The sequence below is a fragment of the Labrus mixtus genome, chromosome 5 (assembly GCF_963584025.1).
Source record: "Labrus mixtus chromosome 5, fLabMix1.1, whole genome shotgun sequence".
Classification (NCBI taxonomy): Eukaryota; Metazoa; Chordata; class Actinopteri; order Labriformes; family Labridae; genus Labrus; species Labrus mixtus.
This window is the reverse complement of record NC_083616.1, coordinates 18,120,781-18,137,312: the sequence shown is the minus strand read 5'-3', so window position 1 is coordinate 18,137,312 and position 16,532 is coordinate 18,120,781. Positions and strand designations below refer to the sequence as shown.

General features: G+C 38.0%; 2 protein-coding genes across 3 annotated transcripts; both read right to left on the bottom strand.

The window, feature by feature from the left end:
- Nucleotides 1-3: 3 nt before the first annotated feature.
- LOC132974331 (uncharacterized) lies at nt 4-8,166 on the bottom strand. 2 transcript variants are annotated; one of them, XM_061038301.1, is made up of 10 exons: nt 8,107-8,166; nt 6,271-6,894; nt 6,141-6,177; nt 5,073-5,152; nt 4,715-4,795; nt 4,499-4,558; nt 4,301-4,390; nt 1,393-3,265; nt 814-960; nt 4-459 (listed from the first exon to the last, which is right to left on the bottom strand). In XM_061038301.1, the coding sequence occupies exons 2-10, from the start codon at nt 6,838-6,840 to the stop codon at nt 212-214; spliced, it is 3,186 nt and encodes a 1,061-aa protein (XP_060894284.1). In that variant the 5' UTR covers nt 6,841-6,894; nt 8,107-8,166; the 3' UTR covers nt 4-211. The 2 variants fall into 2 exon arrangements, with proteins under 2 accessions (XP_060894284.1, XP_060894283.1); XM_061038300.1 differs by having other exon boundaries at nt 6,141-6,894.
- Nucleotides 8,167-11,066: 2,900 nt separating this feature from the next.
- LOC132974781 (nuclear factor 7, brain-like) lies at nt 11,067-12,670 on the bottom strand. Its single transcript, XM_061039056.1, has one exon. The coding sequence runs from the start codon at nt 12,489-12,491 to the stop codon at nt 11,067-11,069; it is 1,425 nt and encodes a 474-aa protein (XP_060895039.1). The 5' UTR covers nt 12,492-12,670.
- Nucleotides 12,671-16,532: the final 3,862 nt, after the last annotated feature.

Here is a 16,532-nt window from a genome sequence, read left to right as displayed (position 1 = left end):
AGCTTACGAGCTTGCTATTTTTAATGACAGTAATTTCAAAGCAAAGTATACCAAACGATCTGGAATGGAAATGCTCACATTGTTGTACTGTATAAAAGTGAAAAAGACCAACAGAGAGCTGCGAGTGATCAAATCAATACAAAGGTATTTTTTTTACTTCAGCAAATTATCACATCAAAAAACCAGTCCTGTGTGGTTCCACTTTTCTCAGTCAGTTTTTTTTTCTTTTTCTCTTTTCAGTTTTGCTTTGTCTTTTTAGGGCAGTGATCCTGTTTCTCACATAGTCCTTTACACCTTTCCATGAGCGGCTACTCAGGGCGTCTGGCTCATCCTCAAGACAATCAACACAGTCGTCCTTCTGAGGCACCTTGTGTCCTCGTATGAAACGCATCATGTGCCTTTCAACAGCTAGAACCTCGGCTTCATCCCATGTCCTATGAATCTGCTTACTTTGTGAGCCTGTGGAGCGAAAGGGAAACATTGTGAACTTTTGCCATGACTAACAAACTCCTATAAAAAAAAAAAAAGTAACGTGTCTTAATCATAAGGTTTAACCGATTGTTAACTGTTTGTTGAAGACAGATCTTTTTGCGGACACAGCCATGCTTTTCATAAAGTTATGAAAGGCTCCGAATCATAAAGCCAACCAACTAGGTTGTTTTCTTCTAGCCATACTTTGACATCAAATTAAGCATCAACAGTAACATAGACAAAGAAAAAAATAAATACTTTACACCAAAACTTCTTTGAATGGCTCACAATTAAAAAGGAAATGCTTTTCATTTTTGTTAATAATCACCATAACTACCGTACCTTTTTTATCAGAGTCGGCAGATTGCCGCGGTGTTGTCCTGTTGTTGCCTCTCGTTTTTGCATGTCCTTGTTGGTTGGATGTTGATGGTTCATCGCATGCTCTGGAATGCTCGTTGTGATCCTGTGATGCAGCTTCATGTAATCGTGCTGTATAAAGAGCAAAAAGGGAATGTTTCATTTTAGATATCCCATACGACCTAGAAATACCTATATAATGTATAGGTACCTGGTCAAATTCATGACTAACATTTAAGTAATGCCATCCATTTATTCTGCAGGATCTCAGGGCTGCAGTCACCAAACAAAAACTGCAAAGCAACATCCAGCACTTTGCAAACCGTTTGCCCTCAATTCACAAAGAAATTTGAGTTATAGAACGTCAAAAAGATCCCAGCAATGTTGCATTGGTGATTTAGAATGTTTCAATGTTAGAATTACATTGAACAGACTCTTTTGTCCAAAATAACATACATCTGAAACAAGCAAGGATCTAGACGAATTCTGTAAATATCAGTCCTTGTCTTACAAGGACATTTTTGAAGATATCATTTTGAATAATCTTGATGAATAAAATCTTACCAATGTAGTCCGTCTTCACGTCTTTCAGCTGCATGTCACTGTCCTGTCGCAGGGCTTGAACTGGATTATTAGGACCTAAAATTTGGTTGGCCTCATTTTCATCCAGGTTTATTATTTGGAGCATTTCTGCATAATGCTTCCTGATCCTTTTTAGAGTCAGTTCTTCAGGGTGTTTAGCGCCACTGGCTTTTACAAACGTTTTGAGGCACTGTGACCCAAAGTAGGATGTCATTAAACGGGGTCTGCCAAACAGAAATGGGTTCTTCTGGGGCACTCCACAGGTCTCCCGACACTCCACCAGGAGCTCCAACGCTGACTCGAATGACTGCTTTAGGAAGATCGGGACATTTCTCCCACACGTCCCTCGTATGTCAATTCTAGTGAAGTACCCACACATGGCTCTTTCCAAATCGGAAACGGATACGTCCAGGCCAGTTTGCGAGCTCGACTTTTTCCGTGACATAAAAGCTTGTAGCTCCACAAATGACACGTCTCGGGCCCCTCTCCTGTTGAAAAGTATTGTCCGACCAAGTATTGCCTTTGCCAGGGCACAGTAGTTTTCTTCAGAAGGGCTGTCTCTGAGTGTTTTCTCAGCAACTTCATGAACTTTCTCCAAGTGGAAATTCAGCTGCTTCACATCTCTCACAAAGGGCACCTTTTTGTTGTCGTTCGATTTGGATTTTCGGATCATTTTTAATGCACCCGAAGAAATGAGCCTGGCCCATTTTTTCTGGTACACCGACAGGAAATCGTGCGCAGACTTGGCCTTACATTCGTCCCCACACTTGACTGCGTTACCCTCGACAATACTGCAGGCCTTCTGTAAGTCGTAGCCAAGCTTGACAGCAAGTGAAGGCACTTTGTAGGTTTTTTTTTCTGGATCGTAGCCAGCCAGAACTTTGACTGCAGATATCACATGTGGGAAGTTTGAGGGCGTGAAGAAGTCTTCCAGCTTCTTCAGAGAACTCATCTTTTGAGCTTCCATCACAAGTCTTGCTACCTGACGAAGGTGTTGTCTTACATATTGGTGCTTCTTCTCGTTAGAGCCGTGCTCGGAGAACAACAACTCACCAAACTGCAGGAGAATACTATCGTCCATGATGGTCCGTGTCACGTCATCATAAATCATCACGGACAAAATGTCCTTCAAACCATCAGTTATGACAAGGCCGTCTGCAGCTTCCATCACACACAGCAATGCAGTACGTCTTCTCTCAACCTCTGACTTATCTTCATTCTTCACTTTCTCAGGACACATTTTTATGTGCCTTCTTATACTCTTAAAAAGACCTCGGCAGTAAAGACAGTGAAGAAAGTCTTGTGCTTGTCCAGTTGAATTCGGGCGTTTTTTGGCAGCAAGTTGGCCCTTCCCCGTTTTCAAGACAACTTTGTTATGAGCAAAATTCCCTTGATTTGTTAGTCTTCTCCATATCTTCATCCTGTCTCTGGACTTTTTGGGATACTGAAATGCAACTGCGACCTCTGGTTTGTCACTGTGATGCTGCTCCAAATGGCGTGACATTTTGAGAATTGGCTTGGAGCAAAACAGACAGTAATTCCTTCTATAAACACGTTTCTCTTTACAATATGAAGTTGGCGTCACTGCAGTTTTTGCAGACTTCTTCCAGGAAAAGACTCTGGTCTCCTTTAGAGAAGTGACATCTTCAGTCTTACACTCCACACTTTCCAGTTTGTCACTTTCTTGCACTGGGAGAACAGGTTTTACGTCTATGGGGCTTGAGGGTCTGCTGTAGCTGGAGTTGTCTGAAGAAAACCCGGCCGGGTCAGGTATGAACTCGGAGAAGTCATCATCACTCAAAGGATTATCAGGATTACTGTCATCCACTGGCTCTGCAGAGGCACACTCTTCTTTCTGCAATAAACAAACAAATGAAAAATACATGGTTGAATGGAGCAGTAAAGTTTTTAAAAAGTCAGTGATTTGAGCAGATGTAGTCATACTTATTTATGTTAATGTTCTTAAACAAAAAAAAAAAAAAAAAAAAAAAACTTATATTTGCCTGACCACCGCTTTTTTATGACAGGGATTTAAAGAAAATATTTAAATAAAATGTCTTATTATATTTGATTGTTTAATTCTATTTTGTATGACTTATTGATCCGATGAAAGTTTGAAGTCAGGCAGAAAGGTTCACAAAAACACCACAAAAGACCTCTGAAGACGGCCCTGCACGCTCACCTCAGGCATCAGTTTAATTTACGACCCTCTTAAGTCATTAAGGACAAAAATGTCCACTTCCAAAAAACTGCTATTAAAATAGAACAAATTTATATTTTTATCAACTTTTTGCATAAATCTCTTAAACAACTTCAGCCCTGCTCAAAACTATCAAATATTGAATAATTATCAGGAATTTACCCCTTTAAATGCCAATCTGATTACATGATTCTGGCATTTAAAGGGTTCAAATGAACCTGTTGAACTGGCATGAACTGTTGACATGTCAGACCTGATTTTATTCTGAGAAGCATTTTTATCCAAACATGAAAAAGAAATCAGGTTGTCGAACCTAAATGTGGGCAAAACCTCATTTACAATATCTGTGTGCATGTATTTAAGTTACTTCTTCAAAACACTTGTTGTCAGAGAACCTTTCCTCATTTGACTTGATTTTCTTTTCATCTGAATAAGACAATCCCTCTGTTTTTGTTTTCTGTCTTCTTTTAATTCCCTGCCTTTGCAAAGAGCTTTGTAACTTGGATTTTGAAAAGGGCTTTATAAATAGAAAGTATTTTTGTTATTTAAAAACCTGGGAAATGTTAAACAACTCTGCGATCCACGATTGCTTGATGCCAACACAAAAAAAAGAAAACAAAATTATTTGTCCAGAATTAAAATACATATGCATTTTAAAGAGGCAGTTTTTCTTTTAAATCAAATACCTACCTCTGCCTTTCCATCAGACAGCTGGACCTGCTGGGCATCACTGCTCTTAGATTCTTCACCCTGAGACGTATCTTCCATTGATGGAGGAGACTAAAAATAAAAGAAAGTAAACAATTGTATATTTCAGTATTTAAGAGGGATATGAACTGTTGTACATATTTGCAAATCAAAGGGTACAATCTGAAAACCTTAACCAACCTGATTAGCTGTGCATGGAGGCGGCCCATCGCTGCTGTCTTCTGGAGGTAATGATCCCAGCTTCACAGAGAAACAAAGTGAACTTTAAATCATGTTGAACAATCTCTAATAATGTACCCAACATGAATTAAGCAAAAACGTTTGAAGAAGAACTGGGTAGCATCGATCTAAAATAAATATTGGCCTTCAGATACAAAGCAGCTTGGACACACTTACAGCTTTATCCAGCTCGGCCAGCTCTTGGAGTAGTTTCTCACGCTGATTCAAAAGCACCAAACGCTGTTCTTCGTTGCTAACCTGAAAGCAGATTAAAAAAAAAACTGTTAGTGCTCTTAAGCAAAGCTCAACGCCTCTGTTACTCTCCTGGAAACAGCCACATGATAGTAGCTAAGGGAGAAGATTCATTTGGTAGTTGCTATTGTTGAGAGTTACTTACAATGAGTAGAATCAACCTCTGTCCAAACAAACAGCTATGCCATCAAACACTTTCATTTGCACAGACGTGTGCAAAAATAGACAACCAAAGAACAACCCCTGCCTCGGTAATAACTTCATGTTCTTCTCGTTTTCTTACCATCAGGTTGGTTCTCCCGTCTTGCAATTGCTCTTTGTTGGGATGAGCGGCTGCGTCAGGGATGGACTCGTTCACAGTTTCTGAGGAAAAGTTTGATATTGTAAGAGAAAGTTTCAGGCAGCAAATAAAGTCTGAATTGTATCCCCCGTTTAAACAAGATAGGAATCTACTGTGTTGTTTTTTTTGTTAAATGATCAAGCCTGCTTTCTACAACACTTCTACTTGTCATACGTCCAATCGACTTCTCATTATTGAATAGTCAGTAGAGTGTTTGTTAGCTACACCTAGCACAAACTTAAACTAATATAATACCATAGAGAAGAGCCCTGTGATAAATCCAACATTCATGTTGTTAAATCTTTTTCAGGGATTTTAACACAACTTTGTGGTCATTTTGGATGGATGCAGTTTTGGATGTTTGAACATTTTTCACTGCTCTTATTATTCTGCCTATTATACTATGAGGTGTTTGTTATATTTAGTCCCCTGGTTTGATAAGATTGACAGACTTGTTAATCTATGTGAAGATTAAAATAGCTTTGTTCTTCTTGGTGTGATTTCACATTAAATGTATTGATTTTGGTTCTCTATTCAATTTCTAGGTTTCTGTGTCTGGTCCGGTTTTCAAACCAGTAAGACTTTGTTAAACCTGTGAGGAGGAGAGGTTAAACTGTTGAAACAGTGCTTAATATACAACTGTTCCAATTTCATAACCATTCACTTTAACTTCAGATGAGTTGTATTTACATAGAAAATGGAAGAAAGGTTGTTCAAAATCTTTGAATCAACAAGCAAACAATTACCAATTGATCGTGTAAGTTAAGTCACAATACATATGTATATGTTTATATTCAAAACTTTACCATGAAAACCATCCATCTACTTTTTCTTGATTCTTCAAAAGAATTATGATTTTCTATAAAAAATAAATAAATCTGTATTGCTCAAAATAATGTATAATTAAAAATCATCTATTGATCCACCCCCAACATGTTTAATAACACTAAAGAGTCTTCTCATGTACCAGTTAGAGGTAACATATTATTGTAATATTCAAAGAAAGCTTACCCCTGCACTGTGGTGGTGGTATCCACTGGTACTGCTCCTGAGAAGTGGAGGAGGCATAGCTGTGAGTGCATTCAGCAACACCAGCAAACTCCACATTTGCTCCGTCATAAGTAGCCTGCGATGTACTTACACGTTGTCCACATGATGCAGGGCTGATGGCAAAATGTTGAAGTCCATTTGGTAATCCATTTGGTAATCCTTGAGTTGTTGTTGGAGGTTGAAATGACACCTTGTATTGGTTGTGTGGTGAGAAAATTGGTAGGTTTTGTTGTGCTTGGTTTCTTTGGGCAAGAGAGAGTGGTGAGATACTTGTTCCTTGGTTTGCAGGAAGAAACCTTGATGAAGCGTGAGGGATCTCCTGTTGAAAGGGAAGAATCTGAGACACGTTCGGCATAGCAGTGTTGGTAAACAGCATGCTGGAAGATGGATTGTCATTAGTCTGAGGGGCTTTGTATAGGGTGGAGTGATGAGTGTTGTTTCTGGATGATAAGGTGCTGAGGTCTCTCATACAGCTCTGATTTGGCAGGTCTTGCAGGTGATTGTATGAGGATCTCTGGTCAGAAGACGGGCCCAGGCTAAGATGCTGAGAGCTTGGCTGGGGGTTCAGGAGAGATCCTTGATTTGAAGTTGTAGACCAGCTATTATGGTCAATCCAAGACTGACAGGGCATGTTGCTCTTATTAGCCGACAGGTCATCCATTATTCTCCACAAACATCAGTTTTCTAACAAGTCTTAGTTCTGTAGTGGTGGAACCTTGTAGTGCAAAAGAAAAAAAAAACACACACAGAGTTGATCATCATTTTCAAATGTCTTCATATTTGTCTTTTAAAAACAGGCTTAAAATCCCCCCTCCCATAAAAAAAAACATTTTGATTTACTGTGGTTTGCATTGAACCACGATCAAAATGTGCATTTCAGGAACTGGTACCCGACACTTAAAAAAAACATGAAAGAGGAAGAAATGGCAGAATATTACTGGAAAGGGATATACAGTCTATCTGAAAAAATAAATGATGATAGACACTGTGGAATATTAGAAAATGATTGAATGTTATAAAAAGAAAACAGTTTTTTTTTTGAGTGGTTCATTGTCACTCAACAGACATCATTTTTCAGCATGAAGACAATTAAAAGGTTATAAAAAATAGTTGCAAAACAATTTCTTATGATGAGTTGAAACAAGTATCAAACATTTGCTTTTGCTTTAAAAAATATATATGATTTTTTTTCCTTTGCAACATTCATCTACCTGGTAAAAAAACAATAAATCAATAAATGAAAACGTACAATTTATAGTTCCAACTCTTTACACATTTTTTCTCCAACTCCAGTAGATATTCTAAGTTTGTGGATGTGTTGTAAATGTTGTAAATGTTGTAAATGTTGTCGTATGATAAAAAGGGTAGATATCATAGATTAAAACAGGACTGGCTTCCACATTCAAGAACAGAAAGGATTGTTTTTTCTTGCAGCAGACCGAGGTTTGTTGTGCTAAAGAGAAGTGCTAAATCCTGAGTGAAAATGAGTAAATTGGTTTTAGAAGTTTGTTATGAAAGGGTACATGCAGTACATAACTTCGCCATTCAGAAATACTGTTGAAGGAACCTAAATCATTTTATATAGATCTTTTTAAATGAATGACATTTAACCATGCGATCATAGCTCAGAAGAATCCCATTTAAAATACTTTACAGCAAATTCGTTCCCATAAACAACTGGTCCGTATAGTTTTAAAGAGTACAGCTTAGTGCACTGTGGGAATAGTTGTTTGCTTGTTAGCTCTGAGGAGCCTCTGTTGTTAAGCTTAGCTAGCTTCATCGATTAGCTGAGAGCATTCTTCGTTGTGACGTTTCCGAAAAATGCACGAAAAACTGATAAAGATCACAAAACACGAGGCTTAAATACACATCGACATAAAATATAGTTCAATTTACGGATAAAATATGTGATTATGAGTGCGCTTACCTCTGTGTTCATAAGCGGAAGTTACGGCTGTTTGTTTACCGCCGCCTTGCGTGTACTATAATACTTCCGTTTGCATTTCACAATAAGAGCAGCATCAACACTCGGATGGGAAATGTATGGAAGCCCATTTCCGCCGGTTAAAAAAATAAAATAATTTCCCGAAATTATGAGCTATAAAGTCAGGGACACCATCTAGTACCGTGAACGTTAGCCTACAAAATTACTGTGTGGTACATTGACAGACAACAGAATTAAAAGACATTTGGCAGAATTAGGATTGCTTGGATTGCCTTGTTTAGGATTGCATATCGTTTACATGGCTGGGCGAGTGAGGGGATGCAGGGACTACAATGCCAGCTGGAGCTCATGCACACTTACCAACTCATAATCTCATAGTTTAATTTTTTTATCTCATAATTTCTTAGACTTAGATTACTTTATTTATCCCAGAGGGCAAATTGACGTTGGCACCCCCGTGTGGTCTCTTGGCAATGACACCCACAAGGGCCAGATAAAAAGCACAGTTTAAGGACAACAGAAATAAACAAGTCACTAAATGCAATACTAAGACATTCAAGGATGCATCGCTGTCACAATGAAGACTACATTCATGGAATGTACATACAGGCATGTAATAGTCACGTAATAAACCACTTTATTGTTAAACCCAAGAGCAAAAGACACGATAAACAAAGAGAAAATTTAAACTTTTATCTCATAATTATTACTTTTTTATCTCACAATTTTGACTTTTTATCTTATAATTTCGATTTTTTTCTTTTTTTAAATCTCAACAAAGCCAAGTTTTAATTTTTTTTAACTGGCGAAAATGGGTTTCCATAGAAATGACAAAAAAAAAACCTGAAAGAATTATTGACTGAAAATTTTGCAGATGAAAATAATTATTTGGCCTGTTCCCGATAACAAGGGATCAGTATGTAAATTGTATGAAAGTTGACGTAGCCTACACTAAATTTGCTTTAACTATCAGTGGCAAATAAGGCTACTTTTACCCAGCAGCAGATTTTAGTGATCTTTTTGTTTGGTTTTTTAATGAACTTTGATGTTGAATAAATAATAATTAGATAAATACATGTAAGGAGCTGTCATTTTTAATTCAATTTGCATTTCATTTCAATGCAAATTTGTTTCCAACAAAAGAACCAAAACAGCTCAGTGCACATTATGCACATTTTCAAGCTCTTGGTTATATGTTACAATGCTTGTGAATACCCAGTGGAAAAAAGGAAATTGTCTATTCACTCTATAACCATGTTTGCATCAGTTATTCATATAAAGCAAGTCAGTAGAACAAAAAGATGCTAACACATTTTATGTTACTTCAAAATGCTGCTGTTAATATCTAATATTCAGTTATCACCTTATTTTATTAATGAATGATTACTTACCTTGGTGTGCTCTTTGTTTATGAAAGGCCATAGATGTAAAGGGTTGACTTTTGGTGAACTATTATTTGGCCTGTTTATTGTAAGTCAAACTCTCAAAAGGTAGTATCACTAATACCCAAATATATTTTGAAAGAGAAATCAGAGCAGCAGGACAACAAATCCAGAAAGTGCGACACAAATAATGTGTCTTTACTGTTAGCTTTTAATTTTAAAGTGAAAACAATGATTGATATTTATGTTCACAGATCCAAAAGTTGAATAACACACAGAAAAATGAACAAGGACATAAAAACTGAAACCATTATCAAAGCTTCACTAGATGATTTGCTCTTTTATAAAATGATGTGTGAATCAAACAAGATCCAAATATTCAGGATATCAGTTCAATTCTCTGGCATTATCAGTGCAACAGCCCCCTAAACAGACAATTATTTATTAACATAACATTGTGACCTACTGACAAAATCAGTAGACTTCTCATTATGATCTAAAATAAACATTATTAGAATGTGATAAAAAACAACAACATTTCTTTGAATCAAGATGTGTTTCTTAGGAGATTAAACCAACAAAGCAGCAATGTGAGTCCAGAAAGTAAACCAAATATGCATTTTTTCAAAGATAGGACAGTCAATCATTTAAAGAACTTTACATTTGTAATATATTTACGCCTAACTAACAACGATTACAAACGCTGATTGAGAGAACTTTAAATTGATGTTGGGAAATTGTATGTAGTGCCATCGCCAGCATGCATGCTCGCACACACTGACAAACTCATTAAGAAGGCCTGCTCTGTGACAGGCTGCAAGCTGGACTCTTTTGTAGTGGTGACAGAGAGGAGGACTCTGAACAAACTGTTATCCATTATGGATAATCCTGATCACCCTCTGCACACCCTACTGGACAAACAGCGGAGCAGCTTCTCCAACAGACTGATACAACTCTGCTGTCACAAGGACAGATACAAGAAATCCTTCTTACCGAAGGCCATAACTCTGTACAACAGCTCACCTCATGCAAGCAGAGAACTGACATCATGATAATATCTGTCTCTCCATACTGTCATCTGTTCTGCACGTGTTAAATTGACAAATTATCCGGCACTCATGTTCACTTCATTTGGCTGTCTACTCGCCGTTATATTGTATAGTTAGTTATAATATGTCTACACTCATGCACTTTAACTTATGTCAATACTGTCCATTTACAACTCTGTCTTTGCACATTTACAGTTAATCTTTCATATTTAATTTACAACCATTTACGACTCTGTTTTTGCACATTTACATTCAATCTTCCATATTTAATCTTCATATTTAAGACTAGTAATGCTTAGTTAAATCCTGGTTGTATATATTCACATTCTTATTTTTGATATCTTTTAGTACTTATTTACTTTGTATTTAATATTATATTGTATTTAGATTTGCTAACATTGTGTTTTTTACTCATATTGTGTGTTGGATAACCTGCTGCTGTAACGCCACAATTTCCCAGTTTGGGATCAATAAAGTAATTCTATTCTATTCTAAACATGAACAACTAGGCCTACAATACATTTTCATCTGAGTAACAGATTTTGACATCAGTAGTCTTAGCAGCCCCAGCATCTCCAATACTGAAGAATGGGTAGATATTTTCAGTGAATGTGTCTCTGTGAGTGTAGATGTGATTCATGTCTTCAGAGTCGTAGAAGGACACCTCGCCCCTGTCATAGTCCAGCTCGACTCTGATCCTCTGAAGATTCTTCTTCACTGGGACATTCTTTCCATCGCCATTTGTGTATTTTCCACTGCGATGAAATAAACACCAGATTCCAGATTCTGGGGTAGCAAAAATCTTATCCTTCCTGTCAACTGACTCTTTAGCCAAACCCAGGAGCCAGTAAGGATGGTTGCCCACCTCCACCTCCCAGCTGTGCCTCCCTGAGCTAAAGGCCTCAGAGCCCAGAATATCTGCATAGTAAGTGCACCTCTCAGGATTGTCGGGAAGCTGCTTCGTAGTATCTTCCCGTCTCACACTGGTCAGATCATCAGACAGATAGAGACAGGGGTTTGCAGTGTTTGGGTCCAGAATGGCAGGACTGAAGTGGACCCTGTCCCTCATCTTCTCCCAGACTTTGAAGGACAGGTTGCCCAGGTGTTTGGCCACATCGATCAGCGCTCCTGAGACCAGCTGTGGATCTGACACTGAGCACTGGACTCTGGCTCTGGTCTGAGTGGGTTTATAACTGCTGAGGAAAGACACGCTGTGTTTCTGCAGCTCTTCTTCAACAGCACAGATACTTTGTGACAGAGAGGAGATCTGCTCCTGAATCTTCTTCAACTCTCTGCTGATAGTCTTCCCCTTCTGCTCCTCTTCCTCCCTCAGAGCTGCCAGTCTGGACTCTTCTTCCTCTTTCAGGAACTGCTGGAGCTTCTTGAACTCTGCTCTGATCTGCCTCTCTGTGGACAACAGCTGCTTCTTGGAGTGTTGAATCACTTCATTGTATGTTTCCTCCACTTGTTTGTGTTTCTCCCTCTTGTCCTGTAGAGACTCTAAGTCTGATTTCAGCTGCTCCTTCAGGCCAGCGACTGCTTCTTCTACAGGAACCACCTTGTGACCGTGGTGGAGAGAAAACTCACAGACAGGACACACAGCTCGATCTTCATCTTCACAAAAATATTCAGGCTTGGCTTCATGTTTGCTACACATCACATCCACCTTCTCTTCTTTTTCTGCCCCTGATGATCCAGCTTTCTGTCTTCCAGCAAACAAGTCAGCCAGTTCCTTCAGAGCAAAGTTGATTGGGTAAGATTTTGAAGATCTCCTTTTACAGGTGGGACAGTTTTTGTTTTCAGCTTGTTCCCAGCATGTCTTCAGGCAGCTTGAACAGAAGCTGTGGTTGCAGATCAGAGACACAGGATCTTTGAAAGTCTCTAAACACACCGGACATTTGAGGAAGCTTTCAACAAAAGCAATTTTCTCAGCCATTTTCTCTCTTTTTGTAGTCGTTTTTAATGACTCACCAAAATTGAATTTCCCTTCAACATATAACCGTCCTGAAAATGTCCACTGAGAAAGGTCTCCCACAGAGTTCTGTCATGGCTCTGTAGCAATGTCAGAAAATGAATTGCTTTCAATGCAACCAGCCTCTGTCATTGGTTAATCAGTTATGGAGTTATTTGATTTTTTACAAGCAGACATGATGGGGCACGTCACAAGGTCTCATTTCAAGCTCAAGTTCCATCCCCAAACATGTTTGATCTGTTTGATGATCTGAACAGTTTAATAAATCTAGTCTGACAATGCACCAATGAGAAAAAGAGATTCAGATTTTTTAAATGTTGAGTCACATTTTGGTTGTGTATTAATTATTTCAAAAAAATGTGTTTACTTGATGTAAAGACTGAAAAACAGTTTTAAAAAAGTACAAGCTCTTCTAGTTACGAACAAACTCCCATCATATTCTTTGACTTTGTGTTACAGGTTTTTTTATGTCTGACATTTGAGCTCAAAGTTTTATTTGTATGCTACTTCCTTGTGACTTCAAATGTTAAATTTATCCCTAAAAGTTGGCAAAATACTCTCAATTTTCACAAATCCATTGTAGTAACCTATCTATGGCAAGATGAACATCCATCTTTCATTCCACACTGTTATTTCAGGGGGCTCTTCATCTGACCATATCTTTAATATTATGAGGCATGCAAAGTAACTCTAAAAACATATCAGGTGTGCCGGTTGTGATTCAACCATGGGCTCCCGAGCGCACACCTCACCAGATTCATGGAGTTCTGGTAGCAGCAGAGAAGGAAGTCTCCCCTAGTCAGATCCTGTTTCTTGGGCTAAGAAAGCTCTTGATGATGAGACTAGAATCTACGGTTACAACTGAAGTAGTCCCTGAACAAAATGATGTGGATTTAGGGGAATACCACACCCAAATATTTTCCTAGTCTCACTTTGGACTGAGCGCCAGAAACTAGTTATTTTAGGACATGACCACATAAGATGACCCTAAGCGCCATCAATGAGATGGGAACCAAAATTTTCACCCCATGATTTTTTTCTGTGAACATAGGAATGTTAATCAACATCTGATCATAAATACAATTTAGAATCTTCTTCCTTTTCTTTCTAAGTTATTTGTATATATTTTTTTTAATTTTCACATACATTTACACAACCAGAACACTTTCCTCATCCCCACTCAATCCCTCACTTGAGTATACAAGTCTGTTTCACTAACCATATTCTGTAGAGACGTACACCCTAAAAGTATAGATGAAGAAGAACTGTCTTCTTTTCAGAAAAACATTTTAATAGTATCTTTTCAGGCTGCTTCATATTCTAGACTCTGATTTTTAAAAATGTTGTGTCACATTTTGGTTGTGTATTGATTAATTTGAAAATACTACTCGAGGTAAAGTTAAAACAACAGTTTTAAACAAATTCATTCGTTGCTAACTCTCTCCATGTTCCTATTTGAGATTTCAGTTGTATCCACAAAGAGAATGTTTACCACCTGTTCGTTCTTATCTCCTGCTCCTGCCCATCATAAACTAACTTTTTATTTGGTGTCACAGGTTTTTATTATTGCCTTACGCTCAAAGGTTTATACTTCCTTGGGATTTCGGTGGTTACATTTCTGAATTAAAAATTGGTAACACACTGACAATATTCACAAGTAAAGTGTAATAAAAGTAACTATCCTGAAGAAGATCAGCTTCTAAATGTCTTTATTGTCTTTATAACAGATTCACTTCATGTTCAGGTTATTTTACATGTTGAACATTTGATTAGGGTTAAAGATAAATCTACACAGCAGAAAAGACGTTGAAAGCACCTCAAAAAGATTCAGGAGAGACTAGACGGTATTGATCAGATATAAAACTTCAATATTAAATATACATTCAATCTAGCACTTTGAATCGTTTTTCCATTCAAAACAATTTGCTGCAGATAGTTTAATCTTGTTTGTTTTTTGAATGTAGCACTTCATATTTTAAAAGCCAGGGGAACTGGCACCTTGAGCTACTATCTCTCTGACTCTCTCTCTCTCTCTCTCTCTCTCTCTCTCTCTCTCTCTTTCTCTCTCTCTCTCTCTCTATGCATTCACATCATATTACTGCATGTCACTATCTGTAAATCTTCATGTACGATGTAAGTTACTAACCACACATTTTCCTTGAATCTCCTGAGCTCTCATGTCTCTTAGTTTCTTCTGGATCGTTGGTGGGGAGGCCTGCTGCTATATGGATTGATTACTTTTTTTCACTGCAGTAAGATGTACAGTACACTAAATGTATACTCCATCAGAACCAGACAGCTTTTTACTCAGTGTTATGGTGACCTGGTTCTGCACTTGACCTCAAATGGCGCATTCTCTCGATGTAACACTTAACCCAAACGCTCCCTCAGGAACTCTGAATAACTGAATACACGAGCAGAGACTGTACACTGAGGCTCTGCTTGTGTAGCAGATGTTAACTGGGATTGTGTGTGTGTGTTTTCAATCTGTTCTAGGCTGGCTGAAGAGGGCAAGAGCAATAGAAAGAGAAAGTGAGGAAGGTGGATGAATGAATATTTCATGGTAACTTCTCTTGCCCTGTGTGCTGTATTATTGATGAGGAGCAGGGGCCTTTGGCTCTCTCTGGCACCCAGGTATATGCATACATTATAGCATACCTGAGCTGCCCTTGAATTAATATCAGAAGTGGTGCAGGCAGGGTAATGATGATGATGTATCTATTAGGGGCTAGAACTTTATGGAAAGTGCTCATGAACTATAAAAACTGATATTACTGCGAGAAAAACAAGATTTTTTTTTGAGGAATAAAGAGAAACAGACTGGATTTACTGACTGATTTTGATGTGATAAAGCAGAATAATTGTATTTTTTAACCATATAGAATACATGAGAGAGTGATCATTTCCCTCTTTAGTACTTGGGTTCTATCTGTAGGGGGCGCCTTTTCATTTGTAATTTACTGCTGTTGCACACGTTGCATGGTGTCATGTTATGTTTCATTCAATTCCCTGTAGTAAATGCAGTGCTGCTTTACATTATATCATCTGACCATCAGCATTAAAGTTTGCTGCAAAATCTCTCCCTCTGCAACCTCACAGATCTCACCAGGGGTCGGAAGTTCAAAGATGAGTCAAAGTTTGTTACTGTTGGTGAATCTGGAACTGTTGGTGAAGGTGAAGTCACATTTCTGTAAATGGCGTCTGGTCATCTGAAGAAGTGTCTCCTCTGTTCTCAACAGAGGAGATAAGCAAAAAAAAAAAAAAAAAGGAGAAAATGTTCTGTAGGAGTTGAATTGAAGCATCACATGTTGCAACATGTGGAATGTTGGATTTTACATCAAACCACACATTACACCACAAAAAAAAAAGGTGTGATGTTCCAAAACTATTTTGTCCAAGCAAAGAACATGTTTCACATTTGCAAACAAATGTCCTCCACATTAGCACATTTGAATTTATTGAACTGCAGTTGTTTTTTTCCTCGCATGGTGATAGAAATGGTTACTACCATGGTAACCAGTCCGAAACATTCCTACACTAAATCTTGCAGACAATGTTGTCGACTTACTTTTGGACTTTTGATGTTAAAACCAACAGTGCAGCCCAGAGATTTTCCTTATTGAATTTAAATAGTATACACATTAAGAAAATATATAAATAAAAGATACCCTGATTAGATTTAAACAACATAGTCATTTTAAACTGCTCAAACTCTCTCGTAAGTCCTAAAGTTACAATGTCCAAATCCCTGGTGGATTTCATTCAGGGTAAAGAATAATCAAATGAACGGCAGAACGAGCCCTTCCTCATTGAGTGAGCTGTCACAAAAAAATGGAAATAAGAAAACAAGCATAAGGAGAAACCAGGAGATGCAAGTCTCTTTGGGGATTACCAAGCCATATCACAGACGATCATAGTTTATTCTTTTTACAGATGGGTTTAAATTATTCATCAGCCTTGTTTCAGGAATTTTCTACATAGTTTTTTTTGTAGAAGAGCGCTGGG

Excerpts from the sequence above, each read along its gene's own strand:
- LOC132974331 (XM_061038300.1), bottom strand. The coding sequence starts at position 6,840 with ATGGATGACCTGTCGGCTAATAAGAGCAACATGCCCTGTCAGTCTTGG. Across the intron at positions 4,391-4,498 it reads CTCCATGCACAGCTAATCAG|TCTCCTCCATCAATGGAAGA; the intron begins GTTGGTTAAGGT and ends TTTTATTTTTAG. Across the intron at positions 3,266-4,300 it reads TGTCTGATGGAAAGGCAGAG|AAAGAAGAGTGTGCCTCTGC; the intron begins GTAGGTATTTGA and ends TGTTTATTGCAG.
- LOC132974781 (XM_061039056.1), bottom strand. The coding sequence starts at position 12,491 with ATGGCTGAGAAAATTGCTTTTGTTGAAAGCTTCCTCAAATGTCCGGTG.